This window comes from Pseudopodoces humilis, chromosome 6 (genome assembly GCF_049639895.1).
Source record: "Pseudopodoces humilis isolate 2021_Gansu_Grassland_sample_001 chromosome 6, ASM4963989v1, whole genome shotgun sequence".
Taxonomy (NCBI): Eukaryota; Metazoa; Chordata; class Aves; order Passeriformes; family Paridae; genus Pseudopodoces; species Pseudopodoces humilis.
The window spans coordinates 44802775-44819247 of NC_142205.1; the positions used below are offsets into that span (position 1 = coordinate 44802775).

Below are 16473 nucleotides of genomic sequence, written 5' to 3' on the forward strand. Positions count from 1 at the left end.
TAGATGAAGGCAGTTGTCCCTCTGACAGACTACGTCCTGAACACACAAATGTCACACGGATCAAGTCCGTTCCCGTCTGGCTGTAGGCCAAACCAGTTTCAAGTCCTAGACTGCTCCCAGCTTACAGGTACTTTATACATGACCACAAGCTAAGCCAGCAGCTGCTTAGAGGGTGACCACAGAGCAGGATGTGTCAGAGGAATAGCTGTACACAGGCCACAAAACTTAACCTGCTCCAGGTTTCAGATGCCCGTTTTGGAGTGGATCCAGTTTCGATAGTAAGTCACTCGTGTGTATACTCCAGGTTTATTTGGCTTGCCACATTCATCTCCCCAGCTCACTATTCCCACAAGATACCAGATTCCTCTGGAATTCGCATGCACCAGTGGCCCACCAGAGTCACCCTAAGGAGAAAAACGTCAACAGACAAAAAAAGTAAAGTGTTCACCTCACTCATAAACTCAAATTCTTCTGTTAAAATTGACAGGTATTTGTCTGTAGTCCACAGCTATAATTCAAGTTTCACACAGTTTACTGACAAGACAGAGGCTCACAGCCTATGTCTAATTCAGTCTCTGACAATCCACACCCTCACATCTGCATTCTCACTTGTGCTTTGTATATAAATCTCATGCGAACTGAAGTGCAGACTCCAGCACATGAGCCTTGAAGCTCTTCATTTGTACCTGTCAAGATATTGAAACTCAAAAGCTTAAGATTGCCCAAAGCACATTTTGTTTCTAGAAAACATCACCTTCCACCCCACCTATTTTCCTTTTACTACTACTGATAAAAACTTACCTGGCAAGCATCCACCTGCCCCTCCAAGTATCCAGCACACAACATTCCAGGTGTTATTGCTCCACCATACACTTGTCTCCTATTACAAACCGCAGTACTTATAATTCTCACTTCTGCTTGTCGAAGCTGATTAACACTATAGCCTAGAAGGAGAAATGGCATTAGAATTTGCAGACAGGGTAAGCAACATAAAAATTCAAAGATTAAGAGTAGCCAAATTTTCCTGCCACTTTTCTGCCATCACAGGCAAATTAAAGAAGCTACCCAGAAAATGTTTCAGCGTTAAGAAGTTCTCCCCACCACCAAAGTCCTTCACTCACTCCCAAGCATAGCTCCTATCCATCTTTCATCATCACCAGATGCTCATTAACATAAGGAACAAATGGATTTTTGTACATATTTCAGTGCTGCATTCAACTGTAGACTACATGGTATGTCCTTGCAGTCACTGGAAAGATCCATTTGCTTAACTGCAGCGTAGCTTTGGGCAATCACTACACATCCCAAGGGTCTCCCATGAAACACAACCTATACAGTTCAGTGGCTCTCACAAGCAGATTTAGAATCCCATCCTCTCTAACCTCAATGACTGATTTGACTAATTTGAAAGATGATTCATTTGAAAGAAGCTCACCCAAATCACTGGATGAGGCACTATTTATGACCAAAGAGAGAATAACTGATGGAAATTGTCATGGTGTATCTAGAAAAAAATCTGAATTGCGAAAGAATTCATGTCAAAGCTAAACTCAGAGGGACTGGAGAACAGACTTTATTCAACTAGAACTGTGCATGCAGCAACTAATAAAAAGCTGCTCTTAAGTCCTGTAAGACTAACCTTCATTGTCTTCCCCCCATTTCCAACCCACTGACCAAACCAGGAAAAAAAAATGCAGGAAAATAAGTCCAAAGGTATCTCACTGGGACATGCACCTATTAAACACCAAGTCTAAGAAACTCAAAATAAACAAAAAACCCAAACAAAACTAACATAAATCTTCTCAGGCACATGCGTGACAGGGCACAGGGAGGCAAGAAACACTCACCATCATTCTCCAAAGCTCCCCAGCCAGTGACAAAACAGGAAGAGTTGTCTGGGAAAATGTGAGATGCTTCAGGAAGGCAGACACTGTGCACGTCACTTGTGAACTCAATAGCAGAGGCAAGTTCCACAACAGCCACGTCATATTCATGATCAAGGAGATTATCACCGTATCTCTCGTGAACAATAATTCTCCGGACAAGTTTCTTCTGTTTTGGAGGCCTCAGCAGAATTCCAAAGCTGGCAGTCCACCTCCTAGGATCTCTTACTCTGTAAGAAGTTTGAGGTTATACTAGAGACACACAAAACAACATCCCTAAGGGCACTTAGGTCTCCATTTAAGCATCAAAAAGCAATGTGATCGGGTTCGCTAAAGGGGAAGAGAAGAGTAAAACTTCATTATCTTTCAGCAGATACGGATATTACAGGGTAACAAAAGGTCAGAGCACCCAAGAGTCCTAAGGTCTGTAGGATCAGAGAGGTGCTGATGACTTACCCTCTAAAGCAGTGGGCTGCAGTCACCAGCCAGGTGTTACTGATGATTGATGCACCACAGCGATGGGTCCCATCGAGCTGAATGCTCGCCTGCCATGGCCATTCTCCCTCCCGTGCACGCTGCCCACCAGTTATTCTTTCCACTCCTGTGAAGGAGAATGCCTGTCTTCGTATTCCACAGCCTGTCAAAGAAAAGGCAGCTCTGCTTTAGCTGATTGAAGGCCCTCATGGCTGCAGGCATGGGTGTAACAGGGCAGAAGTCTCCATCAAGAGACAGCCTTCACCTAAAGCAGGGAAACCAAGTGCCATGGTCACAAGTGTCTCAGGATAGATGCAGGGTAAACAAAGAAGTTTGGTAGAGGAGTGAGAACTTTTTCATTAAGCCAGTTTTCAGACACACAAACCCATGTGAACTCCCATGGGACCTGAAGGCTGTGTATCTGAGACACTGAAGAAAAAGGGATTTTGTCAGGTCACCTCCAGATTAGCCTTGGCAGCAGCAGCAAAAAAATAGTGTCCTCTTCCCAACAATTTACTTACAGCCACTGAGCCAACAATCAGGTATTACCCAGCTGAAAAAAGTTAGATTCAAACCAGTTAGTTCTCAGAGGCTGTTTGGAGATGGAAAGCTAACATGCAAAGTCTTCAAGAGCATGCAGTGGACTGACGGAGCGCCCTGGGAGGGTACTCATGCTGTCTCCCGGTTTCCAGAGCAGCTCTAAGACCTCAAGGGGAAGCAAAACAGGAGGACTGAGAACCTGCCACTCTCTGGGGCGGTGCTACTGCCTTGCTCTGAGTGTGGACAGCTCTTCTCCCTCTCCCACCCTCTGGCCTTTTCTTAAAGATTAGCTCAAATCTGACAGACACCTATTGCCAAACCTTTCTTCAGGGAGGAGGAAGGAGGGAATATGTTTTTTGAAGGATTCCAGCAAGAATCATGGCCCACAGCAAAACTGTAGTCCTTCTGCAAACTTGCTAACAGCAGCTCACTACATGCCCCTACTTACAACAACCAACATTAAAGCAAGTGCTTCCCACCACCAAGCCAGAATGCTTGATTCCACAAATGTATAGAGGCAGCAAGACTGCAAGGAAATGAGCTGAAGTTTTCCCTGGCTCATACACTGTCTACTGCTCTAATATCTGCAACAAATTCTATTTTCAACTTGTATCATGAAAATATAAGGATTTTGAAACCACGAAATGGCCAGCACTATGTCCCTGGACCTTTACTATAAAGCACTTGTACTTACAGTTGTTTAAAAGGTTATCTCCCTTTTCCTTGTTCAACTCTGGAATGAAAAGCAAAGACCACAGTAAGTTTCTCTCATATGCTACATGATCTAGCCCAGACTCTCTCCCTGTAACAGGAAACACAAATTAAATGGTTTGCACTGCTGCCTGGAGTGACAGTAGAAAAAGTAGTAATTTGCCCTGTTGGAGAAGTTCAGATAAGCCTCTGTTCCTCACTGAAAGGCCATAGGATGCACCATGTTTGCTTTAGCTCAGAGCTAGCAAAAGGAGCAGATGACTTCAAGTGGGTCCAAGTTACATGTACATGTACAACATGCACAGCCACCAGCAAATGCCTACAGGTCTTTGTTCAGCTTTAGTGTGGCAAGATGGTCAGATGAGTCTTCACAAATCCTCAGTGCTGGGATTGTCTGAAGGTAAACTGCAACATTTCTAATTTCTTTCCTACAAAAACCCCTTTGTCAGAGTCTGATGGCAATCCACAACTGATTCATGGGAGAGGATTACTGCCCAGGGATGCTCACTACAGCATTCTATTGAATAACAAAGGAAATGGCAGAGGGTAGAGAAGGGAATCACCTCAGCCTTGCATTTTTTTAACAGCTTGAGGACTCTGCATTTCAGTGCCTGGTTATAAAGGCTTAATATGTTTAATTTACTGTATGTCTTAAAGTTGTTTGTGAACCCATGGTCACAAAATTGGGTCTTTTTTTATGAATCGAGTGGGACTTCTCATTCAACACACAGGGAAATCCTCTGATGCATGGAGAAGAGTTCACACTCATAAATCAATGCCAATATGTTTTAGTTCTTTCCACGCTCTGTCTTCCAACTTCCCAGAATGTCAGCCTAACAGACAATTTTGAGAAGGCAAAAAATGAAAACACAAATAACCCATATTTGCATACTAAGGTGAAACTCATTACACTAAGAACAGCAAAGTGTGAGGAACAAATTCCAAGCTGAAAACACCAACCTAAGGCACTTGCCTGTGAGTCTAATGGTAGATTGGTCAACATTCAGGTAAGTCGATGTTGCTTTCAGCCTTCTGAGTAACACACGGTTGACTTGACCCCAGGTCGCTGCTTCACTGTCAGCAGAGGGAAATTTAAATACCAGAACAACAGATGCAAGCACTCCAACAGGATCTGGGCTACAAACCAACAAAAACAAATGGTGTAGTCCTCTTTGCCTACTAACACCCCTGGGTCTGCTTTGTACTGCCTGCCTTCTTTATATGAGAACGGGTCTGGTCTGCACAGATGTCCAGAACAAATAGCATGGCTGTGCTCAAGTAAAGGAAGATGATGACATGTCAGCAAGCAGAAAAAGCTTCTAGCTAAGACAGTGACCAAAGGGAATTTTCTGGGAAGAGTTATTAGCAGTAGAACCGAGAAGCAAAGAAGGGATCACTCCCTTTGGCCTCCAAGCAGGTCCTTATCAGTAGGACACAAATGACAGAGGGAACACTACAGCAAATTAAAACCCCTAAACAGATATCCAGCAGGCTATTCCTAACAGCCAGTCAAAAGATCCAGTTACAACAGAAGTTAGAAAGGTCTTTTGGCATTTCTTTCCATTTAAGTCACGTGTCCATTTATTGGCCAGTTAGATCGCTCATCCCCATACAACATTCTCAATGATTTGAGGTCACTTACTGACACTATTAAATATCTTAAACTAACCATCTAAAGGAAAACCAGCTGAAGCTTTGAGGGAAAGAGAGCAGAGGAGCAGCTAAGCTGCCCCACTGCCTAGTTGTACAAAGTATCTGTAGTGAGAACAAGTTTGGAAGAGATCAAGCTAAAAGGTGTAAAGAAGTCACTCAGACTCTATCTAGCTCCTAAGCTCTGCAATTTCTCTTGACATACACTGTGGGAGGTTTGTGGAAGAAACCAGCTTCCGAAAATGATTATTTTCTTAATAATTAATTAAGAAATTACTCATTCCATCTAGAGACAGGTAAAGGCAAAAAAATCCCAGAAGTTCTGTGAAGGACATTTGTGGGAAGTCTGGCATTTTTTTTTCCAACTTGGGAAAAATAGTCCACAGCAGAATTGAGCCTTGCAGAAGTACAACTCCAAAACAAAGTAACATGGAAGAGAGGGAAGCAAGGGCTCTTACCACTGAGAGTGATACATAATTACTGCAGGGGAAACAGTTAAATCTCTAACACAGGACTCTCTACTATATCCATGTCTATGTTCCCTCCTCTATATCCTTGTATCTTGTAGTGGAATCATTGCCTCAGGCCTTTTCACAGGGAGGAGAGAACAGTCACCTCCTATCGTACATCATTCAGCTCGAGCTTACACAGGAAGAAATAATGGAAAAAGAGCTTATTCTGCTTCTCTCAGGCTGTCAGCCAGTAGTGAAGATGGGCATCACCCAATAATCCAGTTACTGTATCACATCCACAAACAACTGGTGTACAGGTAATCAATCTGCAGAAGTAATAAGGCTAAGCTTCTCTTCCTTGCTGACCTCTAAGGGTAATTCACTGCTGTGAGCACTGGAGGACAGCAACAACCAGAAAAGGCTTAGTCACCCTGCTGGTGTAACCCAAGCATAAGCAACCAGGAATGCTCCATATGGTCAACAGGTAGGAAGAAAAGGTATTTAGCACATCCCTGCTTATTCCTGGCCTTCACATTACTTACCTTAGACTGACCACATGGGACCTGATGTATCTTTTACTTAGAAAGGACCCCCTGAATACTTCAGACATCTGTTAAAAGAAAAGACTGTGTTAAAATACACCTGCAATAAGTACATGCTTTTACAGTATAACAGTCTTGTGAGCCTCTGAAACACACAAAAATGCCTTCAGATCTCCATCTCCACACCGAAGCTACCCCTAAATTTCCATCAGAGTATGTAGATCCAAAATGAACAGCTGAGTTGGCTGATTTCACTGTCCTTTCTGCTCTGTGGTTGCCAGTTCCACCATAGGCCTTCTGGAACAGACAGCACCTGTGTTTATCATCTGCACATGCAAAGTCAGCTATGCATCTTTAACCCACACCAGCAAGGTGTGAAAGGTAAGGCCAGCAATGTAGTGATGAGGCACAATCACCTCTATTTTCCATCACACATTTACAGAACTCCTCTCCACAGGCCAGGTGTAAACAGAGAAGCTTTTAGTTTACCATGGTTTCAATATCTTCACTTAGGTTCCTGAACTCATCTGTAGTTTGCCTTTCATACTGAGAATTGTAGTCGACATTGGTGATTAGGAAAGATGCATTGTAATATCTGTCTTGATCTACAGAGGAGAAAAAGAAGGAAAGGTAGCTGATCATCTTTAGTACAATTCAAAGATGCACAGTATCTCATAGAACATGGCACAAGCAAGGGTCCCTGGCCCTGGCAGTGATCCTGCCAACTGTGAAATTACAGCTTTGGCAGCACTTTGGGGAAAAGGGGGTTCTGGACCATCCTGTTGCTCCATGGGCCATCTAGGGGCTCTTCTTCTTCTTTGAGGACCATCCCAAGGAGCTCCAAATTACACCCACTACAACATTTCCCTGGGGTCCATCTTCTTGTTGGCCTGAGGTGAGCACAGCAGGAGCCCTTCCAACTCAGACACATCCACTCCTCCCCAGCTGCACTCTGGCACGTCCCTGCCTCTCTGAGAGGCATGTGAGGCAGAGCTGTTTGCATCCATTCAGTGGCTGGGTTAATTTTAAAATCTGATTCTCGGGTGTATGGCAGAGAGAGGCCCTGTAACATAGAGCCAGCAAAAAGCAGAGCTGAGCTGTAGTTCTGCCACTGCTCCTTCTGGTGTCCTAGACCAAGCCACATCAACTCTTGGCAAGCTGAGATGGCCACATGATTAATTCCATTCCAGCAGGAAAGCATTTAAAAAAGCTCACACTGGTATCTCAGAGACTGGGAACGGAATGACTCAACTTCATTCATGAGGCAAGTGACTGGGAATGGAATTAATTATCTTCAAGTCATGAGCCAAGATGGTTGGACTTGATGATCTTAAAGATCTTTTCCAGCGTTAATGATTCTATGATCTGCTACTGAAACTCAGCTCTTGGCAACCAGAACTGAGTCCTGAGCTCTGAAAAGCCTAAAGCTCTGCCCTCTGTCTGGAATATTCTTAGCTAGAGGGGCCAGGCTGAGTTTCTGCAAAAACCCCATTCAGGACTAATCTTACTATGCATAGCCTGAGTACTAGACACACCTCTGGCTTATACTGAAGACTTATATTTTGGTCAGTCAGTGGAGACACTGGATACCAGTGGAAACACCAGGGCAAGAAACAAAAGGAGGATTAAAACTGAAATCCCTCCTTCAAGTAAAGTATATTTCAAATATTCTTACAGGTTTTCAGATCAATCTAGTTCTCAAACAGCATTTAGAAAGTTCTCATGTGAGTTTAATACCGGGGCAAATTGCATGCCTAAATCATCAGGCAGGATCACAGCAGCAAGTGAAACACAACATATTCCTGAAGGCTTGTAACAACAAAATAGCAGGGCACTTACCATGGCACAAAAGAAATGTAATCAAGCCAATGATAAGGGCTAAGCCTACTATCACCGACACAACAATGACTGCGATCTTCCATGGCTCTATGCGCCTTACTGCTCTGTCCATCTGGATCACTGCCTGTATTGAAGAAAACAACATGGAGAAATTCAACTCTAGTACAAAGACAATAGTTCATGCAGAGTCTAATCATATCTGGCACAGCTTAGCTCAGCTGAAAAACCCCAGAGAATGAAGTAGGTTGGGAAGAACATCTGGACTCTGAGGGTCTGACTGTTTAAACTAAGCTCCATTAAGGCAGGTTGCTCCAAGCCTCGTCCTGTCAAGTTTTTAGTATCTCCAAGGAGAAAGATAATTCAGTCTCTCTAGATCTCTGGTCCAGTCACTGTCCATCCTCATGGCAAAAGCTTCTCCTTTATATTTAGTCAGAATTTCTTGTGTTCTAACTTTCCTCTGTTGCCTCACATACACCCTGAGAAAATGTTGTGCAGGTATTGCTAGGAGAGACAATTTCACTTCAAGAAATATAACACAGATTTCAGGTGCAGCCAACTGCCTACACAGACACTTAAACTGAACATAAACGTAATAATTCATGACTGACGAAATAACCTCTGCCCCAAGGATACTCTAGGCAACCAGAGATGCCACATAATACACAGCTTTGGTTATATTTAGTTGGTATGAGTAGTAACATTTCTGGAGTCCCCACAGGGTTTGGGGCTTACTGCTCCAAAGCCACACATATATTGAAAGCGACCACATCCTGTCTCCTGCCAGACAATCTATAAAGAAAGAGACACTTGTGTGTAAATGTGACATGGCAACAAGATCCAGTAGTAACTCTCTGAAAGCCAACAGCAGACCTGTAAAACGGTTGAGAACTTGACTCACACATTGACAAAGGCTTTTTCCTCCACTTACACCCTCCAGTGAAGCATTAAGCAACAGAACATTAGGAAAACTGCACTTTTGTGCATGCCCTCAATAGCTTTACTGTAAGATGATGTAAAACCTTAAGCACAATTATCAGAGATCCCCAGTAATTCCACAGCACACAGTATGTGGTAATTGCCATACCACATACTGAGTCTCCACAACATGGTCTGCATTAGTACAAGGTATCAGAAAAACACCTGAGATAGTCTCTCAGATATCCTGGAGTGATAAATGGCAACAGTCAGCCCTCAGGAGGAGGAGGACTGGCTGACTACTCCCCATACTGCTTTACACCCCCTGATCCCCATGCTTGTATTGCTGTGGACTAAACACTGGTTTTCCCTCTTCAGGCCTATGGCACAGCCATCTCCATGCAAAATCTAAGATGCAGGCAGGAAGAGGAAGCGATAATAAGAAAGGCAGAGATAGTAAGTGTTTGCAGGTTTTCTTACTACAAGGTGGAAAAGAAGAAGTCACGGTGAAAGCAGAACAGGTTACCACCAGAGGCCCCATCTCAGGAAATGACCTGAGTGGGCCAATGAACAGTAAAGGTGAGGGTCTGGTGCACAAAGCCAAGACAGCAAAAGGCAGTGAAGTGGTGAGAGAGGGGGATGGTGTTATACCCTCTGCTCTGATGAGAAGAAAGCCAAGTAAAGCCACAAGCAAGAAATGGCAAAAAAAAGACAAAAAAAACAGGGAAAATAATATCAAACAACCAGATAGCACTACAGAGGAAGGAGATGAGAGATCTGCAGACAGCAAGGGTGTATTCAGCAAGAAACAGTGAAGTTGGAAGGAACTTGAAGTTTAATCTCCTCATAAAATCTTGGTTTTGGCTAGTGAGAGTGCTAGCCAAATGGGCAAATTTTCCACCCATTCAAACAAGTGGCATACTGGAAAGAAAATGTTAAAATAGAGGAGCTTTAGCCAGCATCACAACTGTAGGTAGCCACAAGCAGCAGCTTAGTGTTACCAAAATATACAGGACAGGTGACAAGATCAAGTCTTCTGCTTCAGAGTCACATGCTATGGAGAAACCCAGTATCTCTCCTTCTATTGCTCCTACTTTTCTGGAGCAAGGTCTGCTCTCGCAATGCACAGCCCAAGTTTTCCCCCACCGGACTGCCTCATTTTCCTGAGTCAAGGATGCAGGGCAGTGGATAGGAGTCTGAAAACCCAGGCTGGCCAAGATTACTTCTTTGCAAACTGCAAGTTGCAATAAGCACATAAATAACACCCACTAGAACTCAGCTGACTCCACTGAGGCCTTGACTTCTCACCATCTACACTTTCACTGTATACACTATGCATCAGCTCTGAGGGTTTAGCAGAAAAAGAGATTTAGATAAAAACCTAAAACCAGTGGAACTGTTCTGCCTCAATTTCTTCAATATGCTGCAACCTTCCATGGAACACTCCCATACCTATCTCACAGCCCTTCCCAGTCCCAGGGAATTGCAACTTACCTCATGGGCAGTCAATTATTACCCTTGAGGGTAAGCCTCTTGGCTAATCAGAACAGCCCACTAAAGCAACATGCCTCTGCCCCTCCTTTGTAGCCACATCTCATGTGCTTTGAAAGAGGCAGCTTTTTCATCTCACTTTGCTCTCCTCACTGGAGAGCTTTTGCTTCCAGCCTCAGCCTCTCCCATCCATCTCAGTCGGACTGGTTCCCTGTCCTGCAGCTGTCCCCACTCCAATAGGCTTCCATATGAATGGCAATTGGAGCACCATCCCTCCACTGCTCTCAGCACAGAGAACACGCAGCACAGCCCTGGCAGTGTATGGCTGACTCTGCAGTTGTTGAGGCAACTGTACTCTTGGATTTTGTGAATTGTACCCCTGCATTTTGTGAATTGTATCCAGACAGATTTCCTCAAAACATGGCCTTATGCCAAAGCTTAAGATTAAAAACACTGAGCATCTCCTTGCCTGTGACACTCATGCTCTCACAGGCAGCACTGTCCTTCCAGCCATCTGTCTCTATTTCCTTTTTGTGCAAATACCAGCTACAGCCACAAACACTGGCAGCACAGACTGTCTTCTCCTCCACCATTTCAAAACTGCTCCTTCTCCACAGGTCACACAGACTTGCAAAGGGAAACAGAAACCTTAGGAAGTGCTGTAGTGCTGAGGGAAATAGAAACATGAGGACAAGGAATAAAACCCTATGCCACTTCTGATACTGATTTCACTTAACATTTTTTTAAGAAAAAAGTTTAAAGCGTTCATATAGAATCATAGAATGGTTTGAGTTGGAATGGACTCTTTTTTAAAAATCATCTAGTTCCAACTCCCTTGCCATAGGCAGGGACACATTGTACTTGACAAGGTTGCTCAGACCCCCACCCAGCATAGCCATGAACACTTCCAGCCAGGGATGGGGCATCCACAACTTTTCTGGGAAACCTTTTCAAGTGCCTCACCACCTTCACAGTGAAGAATTTCTTCATAGTATGTCCCAGGAGCCTCCTCTTCTCAAGGCTGAACAGCCACAATTCTCTCAGTCTGTCTTCACACAAGAGCTGTTCCAGCCCTCTGATTATTTTCACAACCCTTCTCTGGCCTTCCTCCAAAAGGTATGTGTCCTTCTTATGTTGGGCTTATCCAGAGCTCCCTCAAACTGCTGGCTACAGTTCTTTTCATGCATCCCGGGTCAAGCTGGCTTTCTGGGCTGTGAGTGCACATTGCTGGGTTGTGTAGAGCTTCTCATCCACCAACACCCCTGAGGTGTCAGCCGACATCCACGTACAGGTAATTAATTTGTATAGAGACGTACAAATTAAAGTGGAAATATATCTTCAAAATCAAAACAGTTTCCTCCCATTAGAAGGATGTTTTTGACTTCAATCTTGCTAAGTAACAGAATAGGAAAAAAACCTCAAGTTTTGCAACGGAAGCACCAAGACTCGCCAACTTCCGCAGTGTACAGTTACCTGTATCCTTCAACTGTAACGTCTGTGTGCAGGACCCAGCTCAGCAGCCCCCCTGTTTTGTTGGCTTTTTTGTTTTCTATTTTACCTCACAACGATGTATGCCTAGCTCTGCTGAGACAGAGACTAGAACAGTTACCAAAAGACAGTTCAGGTTATATCCACTCAATGCTTTCATTATGCATACACATTACACCTCCAACCAGCTCTTCACTCCCCTAGCTTTTTTTGCCACAGTGCCACAGAGGGCAGGGCTGTTGTGCTCTACCAGAATAACCACCTTGACAGGGATTCCTGTGCTTGGGACATCCAGGTCCATAGTTATATAATTTAGTGGCAGGTGGATCCCCCTGTTTAGGAATTAGACATGGTCTTCTCCGCACTCTAGTAACCACGCAAATTCGGCTCCACCCAGCAACATTTAGTGGCCAGAGAAACACTGATCCTCTGTAGTGCTGATGAAAGCTTTCCACCATGGATGCACCCTTTCTTTCTTCCTGTGGCAAAGAAACATTGCTTAATAGATATGTGTTCTCCTCAGAAGACCCCGAATACCCCAGCTGTCTGTGTGATGCCTTCTAGAGTGAGGTATTTCACACAGACTCATTTCTTGTTTCCTTATATCACAGACTTTGACATTTTTTACTGCCCAAACTCAGTAAGCTGCAGATTAACTCTCAGCAGGGCTGACAGGGAAATTCAGGTAACACCAATGCATTCACCCGCTAGTATGAATAACTCAAATTCCACAGGAGCGAACCCTAACAAGAGAGCAGACCCAGACTCCACTGAGACATCTCAAAAGCCAAGTCCTCTCTGCTCTTAAAACCACCTCCTTATGGTCTGCATCTGGCAGCTTTCAGTCTGCAGTGAACTAGTGAGAAGTTTCAAACCCAAGATCCTTTAGTACAGTACAGACCTGCTTATCTTGGCAATGTTATCGGTGAACATCAAACCTCCTCCAGCAATCCATGTTCTCATTTAAAATATGCGTCATTCCCAAGGGGCCCAAGGTAATCCATGGAGACAGCAGCATCACTCCATATCACAGCTAATTTGGGTCAGGAAGAGCAAACTATTAAGTCTCCTAGTAAAAACACCTTGGCTCTGAGACAAAGACTGTGATCACTAAAAAGTTATTCTGTACTGAAAAAAAATCCTAATGAATTATTTCAAAAATAGATATGTTATCATATAATTAAGTATTTCATGTTTTTATATAATTAGGTATTTAAAATGCACTAAAGTTGTGTTTAGAAAGAGATATATTAAATCAAATCTCGATACAAGATACTTTAGTAAGTGAAATACAGCAAGAAATAATGCTACATTAATAGCATGCCAAACTAGATTTCCTTTTAGATTAATCCAAGCCATGTTTTGTTGTACCAGCTCTTTACTGAAAGTGTTTTGCTATGCTCTACACAGAAAAAAAATCATGCAACCTCTTCTATGTGATCGGCTGCGGTCTTCCTATAATGCATTTATTATTACATTTTTTATTATTGTACCCCGCCAACTGATAATCCAGTATTCTTGGAAGAGGCAGTGGCAGAGTTTGGGTGGCACATCTGATGAGGGGGGTCTCCACATTTATAGCCATGACCAGTTTTCCCAGTTGATGGATTCAAGTACATGCCTACTCTTCCTAGAAATAGGACCTTTCACAAGACAACTGAACAGACTAATCTTCTGGCCTGGTGATTGTGATTTGAAAATCCAGACTAGGTCCCTGGAGCTATCTACCTTGGCAGGGTGGTTGGGAATGGTAGCAAATGAGATACATCTGGCTTAGTCCAGGAGGACTACAGAAAAAGCACAGGGCCAGAAAGCAAGACTTGATAATTTCACTCCCATCTTTACCACCACAAACAACCACACCAACCTAGCACTTCTCCTGTGCTCTTGTGGCATACTCAGGACACGCACTTCTAAAAGAATGGGACAACAACCTCAGCTGCTTTGAGAACTGAAGCAGAAGAAGCTAGTGCCTGCCTAAGTACTGACAGACCCTTGTTTGGATGAGGTCAGTTACCTACCAGCGTCAATTACTCAATGTTTGATATCTTCTAAAGCATTCTGATACAATGAAAGACTTCTAAACATTGAAGGGATCTGCTGAGGGAAATGAAGTGTGCGTTTTTCTATGCGTCATACTGAATCAGCTTGATCTCCCCACACCCTTGAACAGCCCACAAAAACAGTAGGTGCTGCATGCCACCCCTCTGCAGTCAGATAAAGCATCAGTAATGTATTTACCACTAACTAATTGAGCTCCTCCCCTTAACCATCCAATTTTACCAAGGTCTTGCTGCTTCCCCAGAACACAATTCAGCTGGGTAAAGACAACCGCTCCAAACACGGCTCTTGTCATTTACTTCAAGATTCAAAGGCAGCATTCATTCTTTGGGATGTCTTAACTCAGAGCTTCCCAGCAACTATATCCATGATACCAAAATGCTGCTCATATGGGCTTCCCTGGTTATCCGATCACCTCTGCAATCAGCTCAAAAGATTTGCTGTTCCTTACTCTAGCATCCATTTTGCACACAACTGTTTGGAAATTTTGAGCTCTTTAATCATTGGGATAGAAGTAGCCTCCCATACCAGTACAACAGTCTGTGGAATGTAACTCTAATGCCAAGGACTGGGATACCCTTTATCACTTATTTTTCTTTCTACAGCTGACTGCCACAGCCAATGTCTTGAGAAAGACTCCCATGTTCTGAAACAAGTTTTAGTAGAAGTAGGAGGACTACTCACTACACAAAGACCTATAACCTGCATGAACACTGAGAGGCCATCACAGTGTAAAGAAAGTGTTAAGTAAGTGTTAAGTATTATGGCCACTGGCTGCAATCAGTTTAGGATTTCTGTAACTTTTACATCATCTTTACCTCTCAGATTTCCCCTTCCAGCTGTGTTGGTCATAGACAAGTATCTTGTTCTGTTAGTTTGGCAGACACAGATTATAGCAGTAGATCTCTGCTTTCCAGCCCTCAAAAATAGCTCTGCCTGCTTCCTTTTGTCCTTCTTTGATTTCTTGAAATCTACTCCAAAAGCAAGATGCCACATAAGCAGTTATAGTCTCTGTGGGTTTTCAGTTTGATTTTCATTCCAATGCAGGGCAGGCGAAATGGTCAGGTGCCAGATTTGGTGTGTTTCCAAGCTGATTTTGCACAGATTAACACTTCACTGGCTGCAAAGTCCATGAAAATAATCAAAAGCGCAAGAAGCTACTTTTACCAACTGTATTCAGCTCGTCCTCTAGTTCAGCAGTTGCGCCTGCAACATGTTCTAACCACGCTAGCACAAACGGTAGGTAGGTCAGGGCAGCGTGAGGTGACTCTCACCTGCTCTCCACACAGGCCACCTTGATTTGCCATACTGTGCTGTAGATGAGCTGGAGAATTCTCAGAAAACAAATGCATTTTGGGTGAGGAGAAAGGCTGAAATATCAGAAGGATTACCGGTGCATAAAAGGCAGATCAAATCAGAAACAAGCTCAGAACTAGTGCCATTCTCCCCATACCCTCGGTTGAAGCTCAAACTGCCTTATAAATCTACACACGATTTGGCCTTGCTGCCCAAAATACCAAGAAGCAAGCCAGAAGCTTGTGGCACTCACCTCTGGGTACCACTGAGAGGTCAGCAAGAAACTCTTCTCTCTGGGAGATCCACTGTCCTGAACACCGCAACACACTGTGCAGCATCTCAGCATAGACTTGAGGCTTTATCTCCCGAATTAAGAAAGAAAGGAGTCATAGGCAAGTCAGAACAAACAAGTCCAGCAAGTCTCAGTGACAGAGGCTTACCCAGTAGCATGATTCCTCCCCTAAAACAATAACAATACACTTCTTTCATCACACCTTTCATCCAGGAATCCCGAAGCCTTTTCAGAGCATTAGCTACACCCTGCAACACCCCAAATCAGAAGAGCCATGAAAATTTTGCAAGGACGCAGAGTTTATTTCCTTCTTTGGTATAATTAAGAACAAATCAGAAATTGTGGGAAGGACCTATGCAGAAAATTTGCATGTTCAAGAGAATGTTCAGTCCTAGGCCAGGTATGGAGCTGACAAACTGATGCAGAATCAACGGTATGTGCCTCTTAACTCCCTTGAACTTCTTTGAAATTGGTCATTTGGCCAGAAAAGAATTTGCCCTCATAACAACAGCTAAATTCAATTTTTTTGTTCTCCCTTAACTCCTTAGATGATAATTTTAATTGTGGTCACCTAGCTACACACACATTTCTGTCATGGAAAAATTCTTCTATGTCATAAACATGTGTGAAATAAATATTTTCAGGTTGCCTAAATAAGTTCTACTTGTGCTAGTGACAGAAAGTTAGCTGGCAAACAATCAACACAAGCTCAAACTCTAACCTAAAGTAGCATTTCTGAGCCTTCAATTTCAAGTTTTTTCAGTACTTATAAACTTACTAGAAGATGTATGTGACTACATAGCATGACATACATATTTCTTTCAGAAGGACAATAAAAT

At 43.4% G+C, this 16473-nt stretch overlaps 1 protein-coding gene across 2 annotated transcripts; it reads right to left on the reverse strand.

Annotated features, from left to right (window-relative positions):
- TMPRSS11E (transmembrane serine protease 11E) lies at positions 1–15688 on the reverse strand. 2 transcript variants are annotated; one of them, XM_005517537.2, is made up of 10 exons: positions 15592–15688; positions 8092–8211; positions 6742–6857; positions 6253–6320; positions 4582–4745; positions 3592–3630; positions 2340–2520; positions 1848–2113; positions 802–944; positions 1–404 (listed from the first exon to the last, which is right to left on the reverse strand). In XM_005517537.2, exons 1-10 carry the CDS (start codon positions 15686–15688, stop codon positions 243–245), a joined length of 1356 nt encoding a protein of 451 aa, XP_005517594.1. In that variant the 3' UTR covers positions 1–242. The 2 variants fall into 2 exon arrangements, with proteins under 2 accessions (XP_005517594.1, XP_087912728.1); XM_088056602.1 differs by having other exon boundaries at positions 15596–15680.
- Positions 15689–16473: the final 785 nt, after the last annotated feature.